The 19842-nt window shown below is 50.5% G+C and overlaps 1 protein-coding gene across 5 annotated transcripts in view; it reads right to left on the bottom strand.

The window, feature by feature from the left end:
- OSBP2 (oxysterol binding protein 2) overlaps positions 1–19842 on the bottom strand; it is a 183734-nt gene that overhangs the window by 67813 nt on the left and 96079 nt on the right. Inside the window, exon 1 of one of the 5 annotated variants that reach the window (XM_070516396.1) lies at positions 18246–19173. The exons of 3 other annotated variants lie outside the window; for them this stretch is intronic. Coding sequence is in view for 1 of the 2 variants with exons in the window: in XM_070516395.1 (XP_070372496.1) it covers positions 4285–4363 (79 nt within the window). In the remaining variant the exon portion in view is untranslated. Of the gene's footprint in view, positions 1–4284; positions 4425–18245; positions 19174–19842 lie in introns of those variants that run through there. One more of the 5 variants, XM_070516395.1, reaches the window with a different exon arrangement.

The following is a 19842-nucleotide window of genomic DNA, read 5'->3' as shown; positions in this document are numbered from 1 at the left end:
TTGATCCAACCCAACAGTGGGGCCCACGCCTGCCTCTCACCTGTCATGAGGCCCTGACACCTCACTCGAACCTAACTGAGCACCTGCCTGTCACCATCCTCTACCTGCCTACTCATCTTCCAACACCCAGCTGGGTGTCCTCCAGGAAGCTCTTCATGATGCCTTAGGTTCACCCAAGAGCCTCCCCCTCCGCACACCTCTGAGCTTCCCCAGTTGTTCCAAAGGAGCCACTCACCATAGAGAGGGCAGGACAGACTCCACCCATCTCTCCAGTCCTCAGTTAGGAGTGTCCCGGTGAACCAGGAGAAATTCCCAGAGGAAAAACAGGAGGCTAAGGACCCCAGCTGGAAGGGAAAACACCAGCCCAGGATGTTCCTTGCCGCTCAGCCTCAGATGGCCCTTCCTTCCATTCACTTCTAGGCTGCTGGGCTGGTCATGGAATAGTAATTACACAAGAGCACTGAGTGCCGGGTTGGGGGGCACATCACAGATTCAAGTGAGACCCAGCCTCCACCTTTGGGAGCTTACAGCCTCAGAGGAGGGCAAGACTGGCAATCAAACAACCCAGGCCTGCTGCAGAAGGGAGCCCAGGAGAGCTCTGAGGGGAGGGGTCACCTCTAGCCTTGAGGGGTGGGAGTGAAGCTTCTAGTTCCAGGAGGAACTCACTGGGCACTGGGCCTGCAAGGTTGAATTTGATCAAAATGTGAGGGACAGGCAAGGACATTCAGCCGAGTAGGCAAAGCAGGGTCAGGCTGTACCGGCCTGGCTGTGACACCAGGCCCAGCGAAATGACAGATGCTAATCCCCAGGCACTAGGAGGTCATTCTGCACACACATGGAAGATGATTAGAGCAGAGAGCCAGTCCCTCACTTCTGGCCTTAGTCCTTCCTCCCAAGGACCCCAGCAGACACTGAATGCAGGGAACACAACACAGACATCTTGGCAAGCTATCCCCAAAAGGACCCCACCTGTGACTTTTTGAAGGCCCCTCCCTATGGCAATTCTCACTTGATGTTCTATGAATTTCTTTCTCTAAGAATGGTACCTGTCCTAGAATTCAAAGATGCAAAAAACCTCATCAAAACAACATGCCCTCAGAACATTCAAGTACCTGGACTCATGTCCCTGATCCCCTCCTGTTTCCCTGACACATGGCGCAGTCTTTGTCAAGCTGAGTTCAGCTCTCTACACTGCAAACAGTGCGGTCAGTCACATGGAGGGTGGCTGGTAGGCACGCAGGGGCTCTTTGAGGTCCCCAATGAGAAAGTGGCAACCCAAGGCCACCCAGTCCTGACCTCTAGTAAATTTACCTTGCCAGGGCGAGGGTCCCTATTTTCTGGAATTTCAGAGCTTTGCATTCCAACCAGAAAAGATGCAGAAGTCCCACATACATCCATGCACACACACGTGCATACACCCAAAGGCAAAGGAGTGAGCTGCCGAGGGCTGAATTCAGTGCTTACGAGAGACCCGGAGTGGGCATTTCCCCTATTTGCGATGCCCGGCTCTGTCTGAAGCAGAGAGACACAAATAAATAGACTGATTGATTTATCAGTAGGTATAGACACATATTATCTCATTTCAACCTCCCAGCCACCTTGTCAGGTAAGTGGGTTTAATGTCATCTTTTAGACAAGGAAACTGAGGATTAAAGAGGCTAAGAAGCTAGCTGAAGGTCAGGCATGTGGTAGAGGTGCAGTATGAACACGCCATTGCCTGCTGAGGAGCAGCTTCCTGTCAACAGCCTCCCCAGGCCTCCTTTTCATGTGCCCAGGTCCAAGAGCAGGGTGTAGGCCAGCCCTTCTCAATCCACTCCTCCCCTCATTTATAGGAGTGGGGGCAACTGCGGTCCACAGAGGGGCAGGGACTTGCCCATGGTCACACAGCCTGGCAGCAGAATCAGGACAAGAACTCAGGTCCTCTGATGCCCCGGCTACATTGTGGGACCCCCAGAGTAACAGCCCATGTGATGAACCTCCATAGGCCCAGACACTGTCCTGCCACTGAAATGGCCACTGCCTTGCCCTCAGTCCCTAATCCCCCTGGGCAGGCTGCAAGCCCAGATACCCGCCAATTTGCACACAGATGGGCTCAGGAGTGTGATGCAATTTCACTGGGACCCTTTTCTAAGGGGAAATTTGTCTGGAGTGACCTCTCATTTCAACACCCTTCAATCTGTCTGCAAAGAGGCCAGGACCCATGTCTGTGCCTGCCACATGCACAGTGAGGGGCCAGGAGGCTCCCACCTCCCAAGCCGACAGGTAACCAGGCCTCCCGCGGACCCCATCTCTGCCTCTGTTACTCCTCTCTCTTTAGCTGACAAGGTTCATAGGCATTATCCTGCCTGCAGAAATGTTCTGTTTAGACACGTGCAGATTGTTTTAAAAATGTTTTTTGGCCAACATTTAAAAACAGACATTTCCAGTTTCTCCTGAAAACTCCTCCATTCTGGCCTTCTTAGGCCCGCCTTCAAAAAGAGCACCCAAGGGAGACTCTGCTGTTTGCCCCTGGGGTCTCTGACATTGAAGTTGAGTCCTGGCTGCTCTTGACTGCTGCGCTGGCTCCTGGGCCTCCTCTGGCTGGCACAGCAAGCTCTGCTCCAGGCCCTGTTCTAAGCACCATGCCGACATACCACCTCCTGAGCTCCTCGTCCCCAGACCCACTGTGCAGAGTGGTATGGTGACAGGCGGGGTAAGAAGGAAGGCCTGGCCCAGAGGGGTCTGGCAATCAACGAGGTTACCCTCTCACCACTCTTGAAGTGCAGCCGCTCTGGCCACACCTGAGTTTCCAAAGGTGAGTATCCCTTCCACAACCAAGCAGAAAGCAAGTGGGTACCAGGCCCGATGCTTCCTGTTGGCCACAAATCTTCTAGAGAATGGCAACCAAGAAAATCACCAGACAGGCCAACAGATGAAGAAGACTTTAACACCTATCTTATACATACTTTCTTTTCTTTTTTTTTCCTAACTCCAAAATTCACCCTCAGAATAAACCCATCCAAATTGATAACAGGAACATCATTTAAACTTTGCGTAAAGAACATAAGTGCCTTAAAAATGATTCTATATCCAAAATAAAAACTGGAAATTAAGATCAATCTTCTAAAATCAGAAGGCATACTTTGGACAAAATTCACTTGCATGTTTCTTTAAAGGATTCTTAAGATGGAGCTGAGGTATCAGCTCCCCATGAAACAAGTTTCAAATGTTTATAATTACAAACACCCTAAGACTTCAGGTGGTATTTTCAGGAGAATTTGCATGGTTAAACGTGACTCTGGGGCTGAGGCTTGGGGTCTGCAGCTTCAAGGATGCCTGCACTGGGCCAGAGCCTTATGAAGCCATTACTGTGGCCAGTCAGTAGGCAAAGTTAATTACAAGGTTTATTACAGATCAGAGGGCATTAATTTCTAAAAGGAGCTGTTTCTAATAAACTAGAGTTAAGTGAAATTAACTGCCTCTGTGTCTTTTAGGTCTACAGGGTCAAAGAATCCTAATTTTTTCCCAGAGTTTCAAATTGTAACAGAAACACTCATTAAAGTAAACACAGCAAGTTTCACTCATGCAAAATCTCCCATAATGAAGGTGTCAAGCATCAGGAGTTGCATGCAGGAGCTTAGCCAGTTTGCAAGCTTCAACCTTAAGACAGCTAAGCTTTCCCCCTAATGCTGACAAAGGGCTCTCAGGCACGGATAGTGCCGGCACTCCCCAGGGCTGTCATTCAGGACCACCATCTTTTGGGGCAGCATCCTCAGGGCTGGCCCTGGCTCAAACCCAGGAGGCCACTTTATAGTGACTCTCCAGTTCTGTCGCAGCTTCTCCAAAGGGCAAAGGAGAGAGGGTTGGGTCATGCACTGGGCACAGTCGACACCACGGGTGGCCCCAGGACTAGGACATTGTGGGCAAAGCAGTAATTCTGCCCAGGCTCCACGGCATGTGGGCCCCAAGCAGCTCTGGGGCAGAGGGGTAGGCGGGTGGATCAAACACGGACCTGCTGCTTCCCCCTTCTTTCCAGAAAGCTCTGGATTATATTTCGTTTCTTTTTTGCAGAGGTTAATTAGACGGTCACATCTCTAGCTACAGCCCCCTCTCCAAAATGCCCCGCGCGTAAAGCTAGTCCAGAGCGCACACCAGCGGGGTACCGGGCCAGGGGTTTCCCGAGGCTCCCCGCGCCGCGAGGGAGTGACATCAGAGACTCGCGTGGACTGATCATGCAGCAAGCCCGGCGCCAGGCGGGCGTGTGCGGGGAGCCCGGCCTCCGGGAGGAAGCCGAGCAGCACTAACCCTTCTTAAATTTATTCAGGCAGCCGGAGCTGCAGAAGGAGCGCACGGAGGCCGTCTCCCAGCAGCCGCGTCCCTTCATCCCCGCGGCAGGGCAGCCTCCGAGGGGCGCTACATGGCGCCGGGCCCCCGGGGGCTCGCAGGGACGCGCGCACAGCTCGGCGGGCCGCCAGGCGGAGGTGGCAGGCACTCACGGGTCCCAGTGCCGCGTTACCACAATGCACCACTGCCGCCCGCCCGCTGCCCGTTGCACGAGCCCATTAACCCCGTCGGTGCCGTGGGAGCCGAAGGAGGGAGCCCTGGGAGCCTTCTCCTCCCTCCGGAGAGCGGCTTTGGCCCGCACACCTCCTGCTCGCCCCCTGCTTGCCCGTGCGTCGCCTAGGGCACCGGGGCGCCTGGGCAGGCTCCCCATTTAAACATCACATTCTAATTGGAAAATCCGAGCGAAGTGCCACCCCAGGCAGCAGAAGGCTTGGCGTTGTTTTATTTCAAAGTAAAAGATGCCCTTGAGAGCCAAGAGGCACGTGGGAAATAATAATGGCCTGGGGCATGACGGTGATTCCAGGAAATCAGGGTCATCTCTGAGACCTGGTCACCCTCTGGTTCTGCTGTGGCAGCTGGTGCACCCGTATCCGGCCACTTGCAGCCACCTGTCCACTCTCTCTGAGGCAGGCAACAGGCAGGGCCCCAGGGAGCAGGGCTGCCTTGGTGCTGCTACCACAGGGCTACGGTCAACTGGAGACAAACGTTGGTCTCCGCCAGACATCTCTGAATGCAACTCGCCTGTCCAGCTGCCTGCAGGACTTCTCTATGGGATGTGTGATGGACATCACAAACCCAACTGTCCAAATCCCAATGGTACCCCTAGACCTGTGCCCCTATCCTCCCCCAGTCCTCCCCAACTCAGCCAGCAGCAGTGCCATCCTCCCAGTTGCTCTAGATAGAAACCATGGAGTCATTCTTGACTCCTCTGTTTCTTAGACTCACCTCCAGCTAGTCAGCACATCCTGACAGCTCTACCCTTAGAATACAGCCAGGATCCCCTCCTGTCTCACCAACCCCACTGTTGCCACCCAGGCCTAACACCACCATCTTGCCTGTGGACTCTTCCAGGGCCTCCTTAGCAGGTCTCCTGCTTCCACTGGAAGTCTGCACTTAAAACAACAGCCAGAAAGATCCTATTCCAACGTATGCCAGGCTCTGTCACTCTTCCCCTCAGTGGTCTCCAAGACCCCGCAAGCAAGCCCATTCTGTTCCCCTCCCTTCTGCTCTGGCCACACTGACATCTTGGCTTGAGCACACAGTCACTGTAAGGCAGTCCAGGCCTGGGCCGGCCCCACTCTTTGGCCCTGGCCCCACCTCACTCTTCCCTGTTTATGTCTTGTCTTTTCTCCTGGACTACAGACTCTGAGCCCTAGGCCTGGGTTTTAGCCACTGTTCCATCTCTGACAAAGCCTCCCCAACACCACCTCCTCACAGGAGCTCAGTAAACAGAATTTATCAAATGTAACTTACTGAAACTGAATCAATCAATTTTCACCAATTTAAAGGTTTTCAAATACACAATGAAGCTCCTGTTATAAAGTAATAGACTCAGGGAAGGTGGTGCTGGGTCGCTAATTCCCTTCTGGGCCTTTGAAGCAACTACTTCTTCCACCTAGAGAATTAATCCTTAGCAATTGTGTTGGATTCACTGCCCTAGGGGATATAAGGCATTTTGTTACCCTGGGCCTTGGTTTTTTGCCAACAAAATGAGCATCATAATGATGCAAATGGCTACCCGTGATGGAATGCTGCCGAAATGCCAAGTGCTGGCGCTGCCAGCTGCCAGCTTTACCTACACTTCCTGCAGTTCCTCATTTAATCTCCACTGAATAGCCTTGTTTGGTAGGTTCCACCAACACCCTCTTTTACAGATGAGAAAGCTAAGGCTCTGAGGTAAAGTGACTGCCCAGGGTCTTGGAACTGGCCTGTTCTGGCTACCTTGGAGGCCACACTCTGAACCATGCTGTGGGGTCCCTTAAGCAGAATACTGCTCCCTGGGCTCCCAGAGGCCTCATAAGGAAAAAGGGGGTGAGACTGGAGCAGTGTCCTGAATGCTTTGGGAAATGCTCATAAACACAGAGCCAATTTTTAAAGGATTTGCATGTGCAAGAATAAATCCAACTGAGGATAATTAACCAGGTGCCAAGTATGATGGACTCTGGAAGCTGGCAGAATCTTTCAACTCCAGAGCCGTGCCCTCCATCTCAGCGATAAGGAAGGGGAAGGCAGAGGGGCTGGGTGCCTCGAGCTGTCCTCACAGGGACGGAATACTGGGGTCACTGACCCTGTTTCCTTTGTCTGCCTACCCTCACCTAGAGCCACACCTGGCTGATAGCTGTAATGGAGCAGACAGAGAACAAAACGCACCAGGGAGGAAACCAAAACAATAAAGAGAAATACAAAAGAAAATCACGCAGTCCTACTAAGGCAAAGACACACACTATTTCTCCTTTGTACATAATTATTTTACGCTGTAAGACACATCAAACAATTATCAGATTCTGCTCATATGACATACTTAAAAATCTGCAACCTAGCTTAGCAGCCAGCCAGAAGGGTGCCAGTTTGTCTTTAAAGAAGAAGATACATTAGCTGAAAAGTCTTAGTTGACCCAGCAGCAAGAAAGCCAAGAGACCAAGCATAAGATGATGGATGGGTAATTCCAACTGCTCTGCCGGCTGCCTTGAGCCCCATACAAGTTCCCCTCCCGTCCATGTGCAGCAATGCTGAACCCTAGCCCTGCTCCTGCCCCCACACTCTAACTGTAACTTCCTAAAACCAAGTGCACTGACTCCACGACCTTCCTGAGGTCCACTCATCCCTAAATACTCTGTGCTGGCAACCCTGGAGGCAGCTGTAACCCTCCCTCTAAGCTCGTATCTGACCTCATATCAAGACCAGCTGATCTGATCACTTCAGAGTCTTTGGTTTCCTCTCATAGCTACAGTTACCACTTCCCTGTCACAGCCCACCTGGCCTGCGGCTGCAACAGCCTCCCTCGAGGCTGGCCTCCCCACTTCCATTTGCTACCAGAACACTGTTAATCAGATTCTGTTCCCAATATGTTCCATCCTTTGCTCAATAATATGGCACACACATCCACTCAACTAAAATTCTCATATACATATCCGTATGTGCATGGAGGGGTGGGTGTGTCTGCTACCCATTCCAGTACTCGGAAACAGTCCACGGAAACTAGTGCGAGGCCTCTGGTGGCCACGTGGCTGTGCACAACAACCACAAGTACGTCTATACCCTACAGCCCAGTGTGAACAATGGGAAAGAAGCACAAGACTCTGAGTGCAATGCCATTTGTTGCAAAAACCTAAAAGCAACCTGAGTCTAATAGCAGGTGAATGTTTATTTTATCAACTTCATGGCATATCATGGAGCCATTCAGACTTACATATGTGATGGCTCTGCAGAAATAAGAAACTGCTTAAAAACAAAATACTGAGAAGAAAAAGGTAAATCATATGATATAGTTATAATTGTGTGAAAATTATGCATATTTGGAAATGTTAAAACAATAGGATCACAGGTGAATTTCCTTGAGTCTGGGCTCCCAGAATGCCCTGGGCTTCTTTCTTTCTCAGGACCTAGAGTGCCCTGCTATGGGTTCCTATTTATTTGTCTATCTCCCACACCAGACTGAACTCCTTGAGGGCAGAGACTGGTCTTTTCCTACTATTCTCAGCCTCCAGTGTGGCCCAGCACATGGTAGGCACATATTGAACAAGCATAGGAATAAACAGATCCATCAATTGATCAATGAAAGCAACTTAATCATTCATCTGGAGCCCTATTTGGCCTTGCCTATACATGCATACCACCTTCTTGCCTTCTCAAGCCTTCCATCGCTGCCCCCTCTCCCAACTCCTCACAGACAGCATTTCTTGTGCACAACACCATGCAGCCCCTTCTCCTCTGCACCTCTGCCATTGACTGGACTGCGCAGAGGTGAGCATAGGCTTGGGAGTCCCACAGGGGCAGGATCCGATGGTGGCTTCCTGACCTGAGTTGGCCACAGCCCTTCACCACTGTGAGAATTAGGGACCTTTGGTTCCCCATCTGGGCCTCAGAGTCAACATTAATGAGGGGCTCGAGCCCACAGAAGAGAAGCGCTGACCTCCGTGTTGTCTGGAGAATCAAGTTCTCCAGCAGTCTGTCCAGCATACAAGTTCCTTGTGGGGATATCTTAAGAATGAAGCCCTTTAAAACAGAAGTGTTCTATGAATAGCCATGCGTAATGCTGACTGCCATCATCATTAATAAATGATTCTACGCTGAAGCCAAAGAATTAATTTGAGAGCAATTTATGATAATGCGTTGCTAGGCAATTCAAATAAACTTCCTAGAGAAAAAAATTTTTATCTTGTCATTGATTATTTTAGGTCAGAAAAACGGAACGGGGGAGAGTGCACTATTCAAGTCACTTTGAAAAAAGGCAAAAATGAGACATTTCAGTAGGGGTGGTGCCTAGGCCTGACTCTGCCCACACGTGCCCTCTATTGCTAGGGGCAGCTGAAGAGGCGGAGCTGAGCCTGGCCCCATACAAGTTTCCTTCCCATCCACGGTGGGGGAGGCTGAACCCCAGCCTCTCTGGGAGTTGAGCCTGGTGGGCTGTGCCCTGGAGCGAGCCAGGGGCTACACTGCATCCCTGCACATGTATGTGGAAGGGCCGCCTGCTTGAGGACCAGGTCACCTGAAGGACCCCACAGAAAATGGGGGTCAGGTCCCACCAGGTAGCTCTGAGGACACTAGCCTCTTCTCAGCCCCTTCTCTTCCCAGAAGTGGCCGGCCTAACTGGCCCCATTCAACTGCTTACATTAGTTATTGACCAAAAGGCCTTCTGCTTGTTGGAGTCTAAACATCAATTTCACCAACAAATCCCTCAAGACAAAGCAATGGTATTCCCAAGAGATTACGTCCATTTGTCTAGTCTTTAATTACTCCTTTTTTAAAAAAATTAAGTGACAAGAAAAAGAATTGAAAATACAAATCTGTTGCAGAACGTTTCTCCCTCTTTGTTGGTTATTAAAATACAAAGTAAAGCAGCATTAAGGTAGATATCCTTTTAAGTATATTAAGATGGTCAAAAATGTATTTAATTAACCCCTAATGCCAGTGAGAGTACAGTGAGGCTGGCACGCTCACTCACTGTTGGTGGCACTGAATATCAGTACATTCATTCCATAAAGAGATTATAGCTTGTCGAGGCCCATGATGCTGCTGCCCTTAAGTCAGTAATCCGACTCCCAGGAATTTTCCCTCAAGAAATAACTCAAGAGAGGGAAAAGCTTTCAGTACAAACACATTCATTGCATCATTATCTACAATAGCACAAATGGGAAACACAAATACTCAACAACCGGAGGATGATTCCAAACATTAAAGTACATCAACTCAGTGGAATATTATGCAGCCAATAAAACGATCATTATAAAGACAGAAGACTGTTAGCTATCAGATGGGGTAGAAAAAGCAGAGCATGAAGTGTCATGTTTAATATGATGCCAAAGATGTGAAATACAAGTGTATGTGCAGGGAGAGAAGGGAAGGGAACGTGCAAAAATCAAAAAGTTTTGTGAGAGTGTGAGGCTACTGGGGAATTTCCTATATTCCACATGTTCTTCATCTTACTGTGCAATCTTTCCTACAACAATGACAAAAACTGAACAAGCTACATTCAGTCTAGTGATTTATTATTTGAAACTCTTTCCCAAAGGGACAAAGGAAGTACAGAAGAGTTGGCTGGGAATAGATGCCCTGCTCAGGGAATGTAAGTTGTGATGGCAGGATGTCAGGGACACAGGCCGGGACCAATGAGCAAGAAGTCAAGGCAGACAAGGCCTGTGCTGGAAGACTGGGTCTCAATGTCTATCAACAAATCAGTTTAACTGTGAAGTTCAGAATGGCTATGAAGCCCTGTCAAGACAGCTTCTCCCATGATCCTCATGGCAGCTGGGGTGAGGTTGGGCAGGACAGACAGCACTGTTAGATAGCTGGCAAAATTGAAGTTTAGTGAAGTTAAGGGGTTTTGTTCAAAGTCAAAGAGTAAACACAGACCAGAGAAGGGTCAAGAATGCAATATTTTAAACCTCCAAGCTCCATTTTTTCCCACTAAGTAAAAATAAGCCTCTGATTGATCTTACAACATAAATGTTTAGAAATTCCACAGCATCACAGTTACCATAAACAGAGTTAAAAGATAAGAAAGAAAGAGAAAATATTTGCAAAATATATAACCAACAAAGGAGAAATAACTGTAACTTCGAATGAACTCCTACAAATCAGCATGAAAAATATAAATATCTAAACAGTAAAATGGCAATGAACATGAATATTCAAGTCACGAAATGCATATAATTGGTCAATAAACAGATAAAAGTATACTCAGTCTCATTGGTAATAAGGGAAATGCAAAACAGAGCAAGGAAATGCCTTTTCATTCACCCATCAGAGTAACAAAGAATACAAAGAATGATGGAGTAGCCTCTGTTTACAATCCACACTGTTGGGAGATATAAATTTATGCATTCTTTTTGGCTGACAATTTGATAGTGTCTGTTGATAGTTATCACGGCCTGCCCTTATAACCTAACAATTCCACTCCTAGGAATCTATGCCATGGAAAAACTTACACAACGGTGCATGTACAAGAAGGTTCACTATCATATTCTCTGAAATATGAATAAAATGTAAAGAACGTAACTGTCCATCAAGAGGGAAATGATTAAATAAATTATGATACACTAAGGAATTCTATGCAGTTATTTTAAAAATGAGTTGGGTCTATTTGTATTGACATGTAAAGATCTCCAAAACATACTGATAAGGGAAAAAGCAAGCTGCTTATCAATATGCACGATACAATCTCATTTATATATATGTCAGTATGTGTGCGTGGGTGCGTGTGTACTTACATGGCTTTGTAAATGCATGGGAAAAGATCTGGAAAAGGACCCAAGTTAACAAATGGGTATGTATATCTCTTGGGAGGGGAGTGAGATGGAGGGAGGTAATGAAAGATGACTAAATTTTGTTATATATTTTAGAATCATTTAAATATTTCACAGTCTTGTGTTTCCTAACTAAAGTAATCTCCCAACAAATTACAATTGGAAAGAGTGTGCCAGAATTAACTCCTGCTCATGTTGAAACCTAGGAGACCCTACAAAAGACTCTCTAATGGTGGAAGGTCAGGCATGAAGGAAGGAGCATAATGAGTGAGTTTTAGGGAAGGAGGGCCCAGAAGTCACATCAGAGAAGCCACTACATCAGTGCACACAGACCAACCTGGCAGGCAGCAATCAGAGAGGGGCTGGATCATTTGGCGCACCCGTGGCACAATCCCCATGAGGCGGAGGAACAGAGCCGCCCATGGTGACGGGCCCTGCAAAGAATGGACACAGCTGCAACTGGATGTAGGGGGGAAGGAGGCTCAGGCACCTATTATCCAGCCAGGCTGCAGGCCTCACCCCACCCTCAACTGTTAGGGTGCTGGCAGACACTCATGGCCATGGACACCAGTGACCTTGAGAGTAACGGCTGTAGCTCAGGGATGAGGCCCAGGAGAGGCCACCGTGTGAGTGTCCAGGCATCCACCTGTTTTCACCTCACCAGGCCTGCTGTGGGCTGCATGGTCCAGAGAGGTGTCAGGAAAGGTGCCAGAAAAGAAGAGAGGATGGCGTAGGCAAGTGCAGACAGAAGGTATAGGGAAGGAAGAAGTGACAGATGTGCTGCTGCTCAGAAGACTCATCCCTGAATGTAGCCACCCTGTCTGATGCCCCCTTTAGGGCCCTCACTGTGATGAGCATGATTCACACCAACTGCTTCTCTTTGAAACCCCCTGCTTTCTGGTCCTGTTGCCACACACCCACTGTCCTCCCAGGCAGGAGTCAGTCCTCACTCCCTTGTTCTTCCCACTCCATGCCGGGGCCCAAGTGATGGCGGCCACGCTGATGGCTCATTGTCCTTTCTCCCTGTTTGTGTTTGCCCGTCTGTACCATGAATACAGTTCTTCCCTCCAAGCTCCAAATCTCCACAGCCACCTGGATGTCCCCCACACTCAGCCTGTCCCCACCTGAGCCCAGCATCTCTCCTCTGCTCCCTAATGACAACCTCTCCCTCTCCAGACAATTCTTTCTGACCCCAGGCACCAGGCTGGAGACCTGAGGATCAGTTCTGGTGGTTTCTCTCTCTCCTTGGGCCCCAACATACAATGAGTCCTCAAGTCTTGATGACATTAAATTCAAAACAGCTTGCAAATCCATACCCTCTTCTCCACTTGGGAAGTGAGCCACCCCTGGCTCAACAAGGTCTCAGCTTCCATGTTTACCCCTTCTGACCCATCCTTGATGGGGACAGTTTACTGAAAACATCATCTGCTCTCTGTCACTTCCTTTCCATGGCTCCCTGATATCCACAGCAGCAAGTTCAAGTTCAAACTCCTTGGCAAACCACAGCTCACCAGGAGCTAAGCCTCGTGGGCCTCAGCAACTCCTACTCCCCGCTCCTCGGCTCTACCCACTGCTCCTCCCTCCCATGCCTTTGTTCACCTGGCCTGAGATGCCTGCCTTTCTTTCCCTTGACTGGCTCCTGTCATCTCCGGGTGTGGACCTCCTTTCCCTAAGGGAGCCTTACCTGACGGTTGCCCCCCAGAGAGGGGAAAGAAGGCTACTTGGAGGAGGGCCCTTCCTCAGGTTCTCCTCACACCCTCGCATGTCTCTTGCTGCCTTTGCTACACTGACTCATAAGGGTCTTGTCTGTCTCCCTGCAAATGGTCAGCACCTTGAGGGGCGGGAAGGGGTCATACTCACTATATTAGTTTCCTAGGGTTGCCACAAACTGGGTGGCTTCAAACAATGGAAATTTATTCTCTTAAAATTCTGGAGGTTAGAAGTCCACAATCAAGGTGTCAGCAGGGCCACGCTCCCTCTGAAGGCTGTGGGGAAGAATCCTTCTTGGCCTCTTCCAGCTTCTGGTAACTCCAGGCATTCTTCGGCTTGTGGCAGCATCGCTCCAATCTCTGCCTCCATCTTCACATGGCCTTCCCCTCTGTGTGTAGTCTGAATCCAAATTTCCCTCTTCTTAGAAGGACACCAGCCATACTGGATTAGGAACCACCCTACTGACCTCATCTTAACTTGATTCCATCTGCAAAGACCCTATTTCCAAATAAAGTCACATTCACAGGTACTGGGCATTAGGACTTCAACATATCTTTTTGTGAGACACAACACTCACTTCGGCATTAGTGGTGCCCAGCACCCAACCTGACCTGCAGCAATGCTCAGACAATCCCTGTGAATGAATAACTAAGCCAGCGTGCTCTGGGGCTAGGCAGGGGAGGAAAAGTCAGAGGAGGAAGGCAGCTTGAAAGAGGCAGCTCTGAAGCTGGGCCTGAAGGAGGTGGGAAAGGGAAGGGATAGGTCCAGGTGGAAGGAGGAGCACTGCATGGGAGAGGAGGGAGAGCCAGGCTGCAGGAGAGGCCTTAGCTCTGTGCTTTGCAGTGCAGGCAGCTGGGCCAGCCTGCAGAAAGGTTTTCCAGGCTGGGCTGAGGCATCAGCCCTCATGCTGGAGGCAGTAGGGGGCCAGGAAAGGTTTGTCATGAGATCAATGACAAGAGCAAAACTAGCGTTCCTGAAAGATTAATCTCCCTGAGGCATACAGGAGCAAGTCTAAAAGGGGCCTGCCTGATGCAGGGAGGCAGCTAGGTCAAAGGATATTGCAAAAAGGATAATGAGAAACTGAATCAGGGCAGTGGCAGCATGGCCTGAGGGAAGGGACAGAATCCAGAGAAAATGAGGTAGGAAGATGGACAGGGCACGGCCTCAGGCAGAAGGAGAGGAAGGAGTTGAGGCTCACAGGGGCTGGGGTTCAGGGTGGGAGACATAAGAGGATGGGGGCCAGTGACTGAAAATGGCAGCCCAGGGAAAGCAGCATGCTTGCAGGAGGAGCGATTGGTTTAGCCTCATGAAATGCCGTTCAATTAAAAAGCAAGCTCACGGGTACACTCATTAAGTAACCACTGAGGCGGGGCATGTGTGCAAAGCAGCTATAAGACAGCCACACGCTTCGTAAATAATTCAAGTTTATGGGCAACAAGCAAGTCTTTTTATATCAAGGCCTGGTACCCAGGCTGTTAGCAGCAGGCGTTTTTGGAGAAAGATCTCAAGCCAAGGGAACTAGAAACTCAACTGAATAACCTTTAAATTACCTCGTCACCCCAGGAAATGGAAATCAATGCAGTCTGCAAATGCAACCACGTGCCAGAAGAGGCCAGATGGAGCTGCTTCCTGGGCAGGCGAGTCAGCGGCAGAGGGAGCTGCCCACCTTGGGGACATCTTTAGAATGGCAGAGGTCCCTGGACTTAGGATACCCTTTCTGATGTTGCTACCAGCAACACCCCAGGCTCCCCAGAGAGGCACTGCTGGAGCAGTCCATTAGGAGGGGCTTTTGTCCTGGGGGATGGAATAAAGACCCTCTTCCCCACTCCCCTTCATGGATGAGTCATTCCCTCTCCTGGCCTCAGGCTCTTCACATCATGAGAGGTCGGCCTCATTAATTTCCAAGGGCCCTTTCACCTTCCAGCTCTGCTTATAGCTGTGGCTGTGGTCCCTGCTGCCGTATCACAAGCCCCATTCATGGATGAGGAGGAGATGATCTAGAAGCGAAGGTCCTGGACACTAACTTCTCCCCGTTGTGATTCTCTCCAGCTGACCCTAACCCCTGCTTATTCTTCCTCCTCCTGCCACCCAGCAATAGGCGCTGTCACCTCAGTGTGAGGTGGGAGCACTGGATTTTGAGCCTGGAGTTCAGGGTGACCATGGTATGCCACTCCTCCTTTCTGTGTCCTTGGCTCATCTGTGAGGCCCTCTCCTTGTGCAGGAGAGGCAGGTGCTGCAGTCAGACCTTCGGCAACTGCGATCTAACCTCTCTGAGCTTCCGTTTCCTCATTGGTATCATAGGGATGGCAATGGTTCTCATCTCACAGGGTTGTTATGAGGATTCTACAGGAAAGCCCAGCCTGAAGTAAGCTCCCACCCAGTGTTAGCTGCTGTTACCATGGGGCACGTGGGACATAAACAGGAGAAGACACACGTTGTTGGAGGAAAACCCAGTATCATCAAGAGAAAACCACAGGAGGGACAGCAGCAGCCTCTCCCTGCAACGAAACCTCCCCTACCTCAAACCATTTCCTAGAAGGGTTTCTCTGAACAGAGACACCTCATGGCCTCTGGCATTTAGGCTCCATTTCTCCTGGAAAGAACAGTCCCCCCTTGTCCTTTTGCCCAAGCTCCACTGCTGGCCAGCCAAGGTCCCTGGATGACACCAGACCCAAGGACAGTCCCCACCTTGGGAACACCACCTCCAGCAGGACCAGGCAAACTACCGGTTCCTTTCACGGCCCTCACAGTTTGGTAAGTGTGGGGATTTTGTCTCAACACACTCACATTGCTCTGATAACCACAGCCTACCTATGGCAAGAGATTATTAAAGACAACATTGAGCACCTACAATCTTGTGTTAAGTTTACATACCAGGCAGGCGTTACTTTCTTTATTCTACAAATGATAAAACTGAGGCTCAGGGAGGCTAAATCATGGCATATACTTAATAAGAGGCAAAATGAGAATTCAAACCCAGGTACGTCAGTCTCCAAAGCTGGGCCTCTTTTCACTCCTTTATACAACACAGATGTTGCCACCATCCCTAACACCATTCCACCAGGAACCCCAACTCAATTGCTTTCACTAAAATGAAATTTGTTCTATTATTAAATATTCATCACTATTTCTTTATTTTCCACCTTAGCCTTGAGAAATCCCCCAGAAAAGTTCTGCTCATATTTTTCATGCACAGATGCAGGCCTGCATGTTATACAACCAAGTGCAAGACTTCTGAACAGAGACTGTGAGCTGGACCGAGGACTATGTATCACCTAGTCAACCCTCAAATGTTATCTTCCTCAGTTACAGAGGAGAACTTGAGCCCACCTTAATTATTGAGGAGGTTTTACGTTGCTCAGAATATGAAAAAAATAGGTAGCCTGACTGCATTACATGTGCAGAGCAGGCTAAAAGTATATATACCCCAACTTGATCTAGTTACGGAAAACTTTTGGGCTATAAATCTATTTTCAAAACAAACAACATGAAAAGCTCAAACACACTATTTTCCCAAAACAAAAGCAATGGCCTGCTGCTTAGACGGCCTGCTATCATAGCTTTTAGACTTCATATTTTTATGAAACAAGTCAGCAAGGATGTCAAAGCACAGTTATGAGTCAGCCGTCCTTCCAGGCAACTACTCTCTAAAGAGGTTTATTTATCTGGCCAAAACAGAAAGTGTTTACATGGTAGGTAAAAACTTACCAACCCAATACAAAAATACTTTTGGGTGGAAAAAAGTGGTCAAGAATAATGTAAACATATATGTGCAGTTATTATACTTTCCCCCTTATGACCTTCCCTCTCTATAGAAAATTGGCAAGAGACTAAACGGTACCTGGGTACCTAGTGGTCTGCTTTATGCCAAGTAATGCTAGCACATCTTTGGCATGCATTTCCATCAGCACTGCAGCACCATTGTAGCTCACACTGACCCTAAAACCAGCACATCTCACACATCTTTTCCCCCTTTCTTTCATTTCATCGGCACTGTTAGGCATCTGAAGATCCAAGAACGTTGCCCACCAGTCGTTTCTGACGCACACAGCTTAGGCTAGACAGATGGAACAAAACATAGACCCCAGTTCTCCAGCATGAGTCTGACGAGATTCAGAAGCTTCATTTACATCCCTCAAGCTAGAACAGGCGCCTCACACAGCTTGGACTCTAGCATAACCAGACCTCTCCAGGGCCTTGGAGGATGGTCCCTCCACCTCCACCCCCCTTCTTTCCACCCCATCACCTCCCCAACACACCAAAAGTCCTTTGTTAAGGCTGTAAAGGCCCCCAACAGCCCACCCTTCAGGCTCTAGGAGATAAGAGGTCTATGTGTCTGACCTTGCCAGGTGATGGAGATGGGAACCGAGTGCTGGTAGGATCGAAGGCAGAGGTGACCCATCAAGTTTAAACACATCTCCCCCTTCAGCGGATGGCTCAAGGCAGGAGGGGCAGCTTTAGGGACTGAGGAAGCCCAAGGCTCCTCTGGTTGGGTAGTTGCCCAGCGTGACCCCAAACTGCTTACTCAGAGGCACAGGCTGGCTGGACAAGGGCTTTTCCTGTGACAGGCACCACTGGAGTTTAAAATCCCCTTTGCGTGCTGGGAAAACACACACACACACACACACACACACAGGGAGTGCCTGTTCAGTATCCACTCCAGAGCTCCTCTGCCTAAGTCCAGCTCACTCACAAGAGCCAGGTGCACTGAAGTGACCCTCGCCCCTGAAGCCCTGGTTATGGCAGCTCAGGTGCTGAAGGAGACTGGAAGTAGGCAGGGAAAGAGCTTTACCTCTCACTTGCAGCCCCAGTGAAGGCTCAAGCCTGCCTTCTCTGCTAAAAGATGGCTGGCCTCTGGTTCCGCTGAATTCCAGCGGCTGGGCTGCCCAGGGCTGGCCCCCTGCACAGAGAGGGGAAGTATTGCCCCTGTGACACCAGCCTGGGCAAACAGCCCTTCCCAGGGCCATGTAGTGGGCTGCACTCAGGGTGGGGAGGAGGACATGCCTCATGACTGTCCTTTGACTTCTGGCTAAACCCTTTGTCCCCTGGCCTGTGAGGGCAGAGGGACCTGCCCGCTATCCCTGTCTTGGGAAGTATCAGGGCAAAGATGTGAGCCCTCAGCCCTGTAGGCTGCTCAAGATCGGGGCTAGAAGAAATTTACAATGGGGAAGGAAAACATAAAAGCCCAAGAGATCCCATGCCCCAGGACCCGTCCGCCCCATCCCTGCTCCACCTGCCCCAACTCACCCCAGGGAGGGGCTCCCGAGTGTGCAAGTGGGTCCGGCCCTGAGGCTGCGGGGACTCTTGCAGCTGCTGCTGCTGCTGCTGCTGCTGCCGCCGCCGCCGCCGCCGGCGCCGCCGCCGCCTTCCCGCCGCTGCGCTCTCAGTCCATCTCGGTGCAGTGCCAGTTGCCACCGCCGCGCCGAGCCCGGGAGAAGGAGGGCGGTCCCCAGATTGGGTGTGTGCTGCCTGGCGGTCCCGGACCCGCCTCCCTGCCGCCCCTTCAGCACTACGGACAGCGGCCAGCCCGCGTGCTCCCCGCTCCCGCACCGAGCCGGGCCAAGAGGAGCCCTGCGCTCCGCTCCCCTCGGGTCAGTCAGCCTGAGCACAGCAGGGGTGCCGCGCACCACGTCCACATTCCTCCAGCTTCCTCCCCACTCTCCGGAGGAGGCCGCCTCCACCCACCAGGGTCCCGCTCCGAGACCGAAGGGGGCCGCGTGCGAGGCCACCCTCCAGGCCCCCAAGGACCAGACGCGCCTCCTCCACCTTCGTCCCGAGCAGGGATTAGTGCTCTCCTCCCGCCCAGAGGGCTAGACAAAGACGACCTCTCTGTGGCGGGACGCCGGCGGCGGAAAGCGCAGCTCAGCCTCTTAAAATGCGAGAGCAAGGCCCGGAACCCAACCCGGCACTAAGGGCGCTGTCGTGGCCCAATCAAGGCCAAAGAGGGCTGGCCCTTCGCCTGGGCCCAGTGGGGGCGGGGTCCCTTGAGTGGACTTTGGCATAAGCTCTCATTTCTCACTGTCATGTGCCCTGAGCTTGCAAGGAGTTAACCAGTCAAGAGTCTGCCTTGGGAACTAGGGGAGGGAGGGCCCTTGGGGTCCCATCCCCTCCTGGAATCCAATTTCCTCCCCCACATCCTTGCTGCCGGAGCCTCAACCAACCAACAGATGGGACTACTGGTGCCTGGTGACATCACACAGAACCGCTTCCACTTTTTCATCTCTGTTCAAATCCCTCCCACTGCTCCTCGCCCCCAGCTAGGAAAGTCCCAGAATGAGGGGGAAGAGGAGTCCTGGTTCTGACTTTGCCTGGGCCACAGACTAGAAACATGACCTGGGCCACCCTGACCTCTGTCCTCAGTGAGCCTCAGGTTCTCCTTTGGGACATGGGGGTGCAGTGGGACTCCTCCTGGTTCCGTCTGAGATAACCTGCCCTGTCTGTCTAGCCAAGCAGAGGGGAATCCACAGACTGGACGCCCCAAGACCCACTCATCTCATGGCCTCACTCAGGCCTTTCTGGAGTCCGAGATGAGGTGCTCCTTCTCTTCACTGGACTAAACCAGAAACTCTTGGCTAATTCTTTTTAAAGCAACCACAACTTTTATGCCTCATTAATTTGAATCCAAAGACATCTTCATTTTTACCATTTGGTTGAGCTCCCCGCTGTTTGAAGGGGAAACCCACATGGAATGAATTTAAGTTGAAGTTAATAAATGCTGTCCAAGCAGGCATGAGGGACTCTGCTCAAACATTCAGGGATCATGGCTGCTGCACAAAGAGCACAGAGCTGAAATATTCACGAAGGGCACTGCAAGAACAGGAATGGGCATTCGCCATCCAGGAAA

The sequence above is a fragment of the Equus asinus genome, chromosome 8 (genome assembly GCF_041296235.1).
Source record: "Equus asinus isolate D_3611 breed Donkey chromosome 8, EquAss-T2T_v2, whole genome shotgun sequence".
Classification (NCBI taxonomy): domain Eukaryota; kingdom Metazoa; phylum Chordata; class Mammalia; order Perissodactyla; family Equidae; genus Equus; species Equus asinus.
The sequence above is the reverse complement of the archived record's forward strand: the minus strand, read 5'-3'. Positions and strand labels throughout refer to the sequence as shown.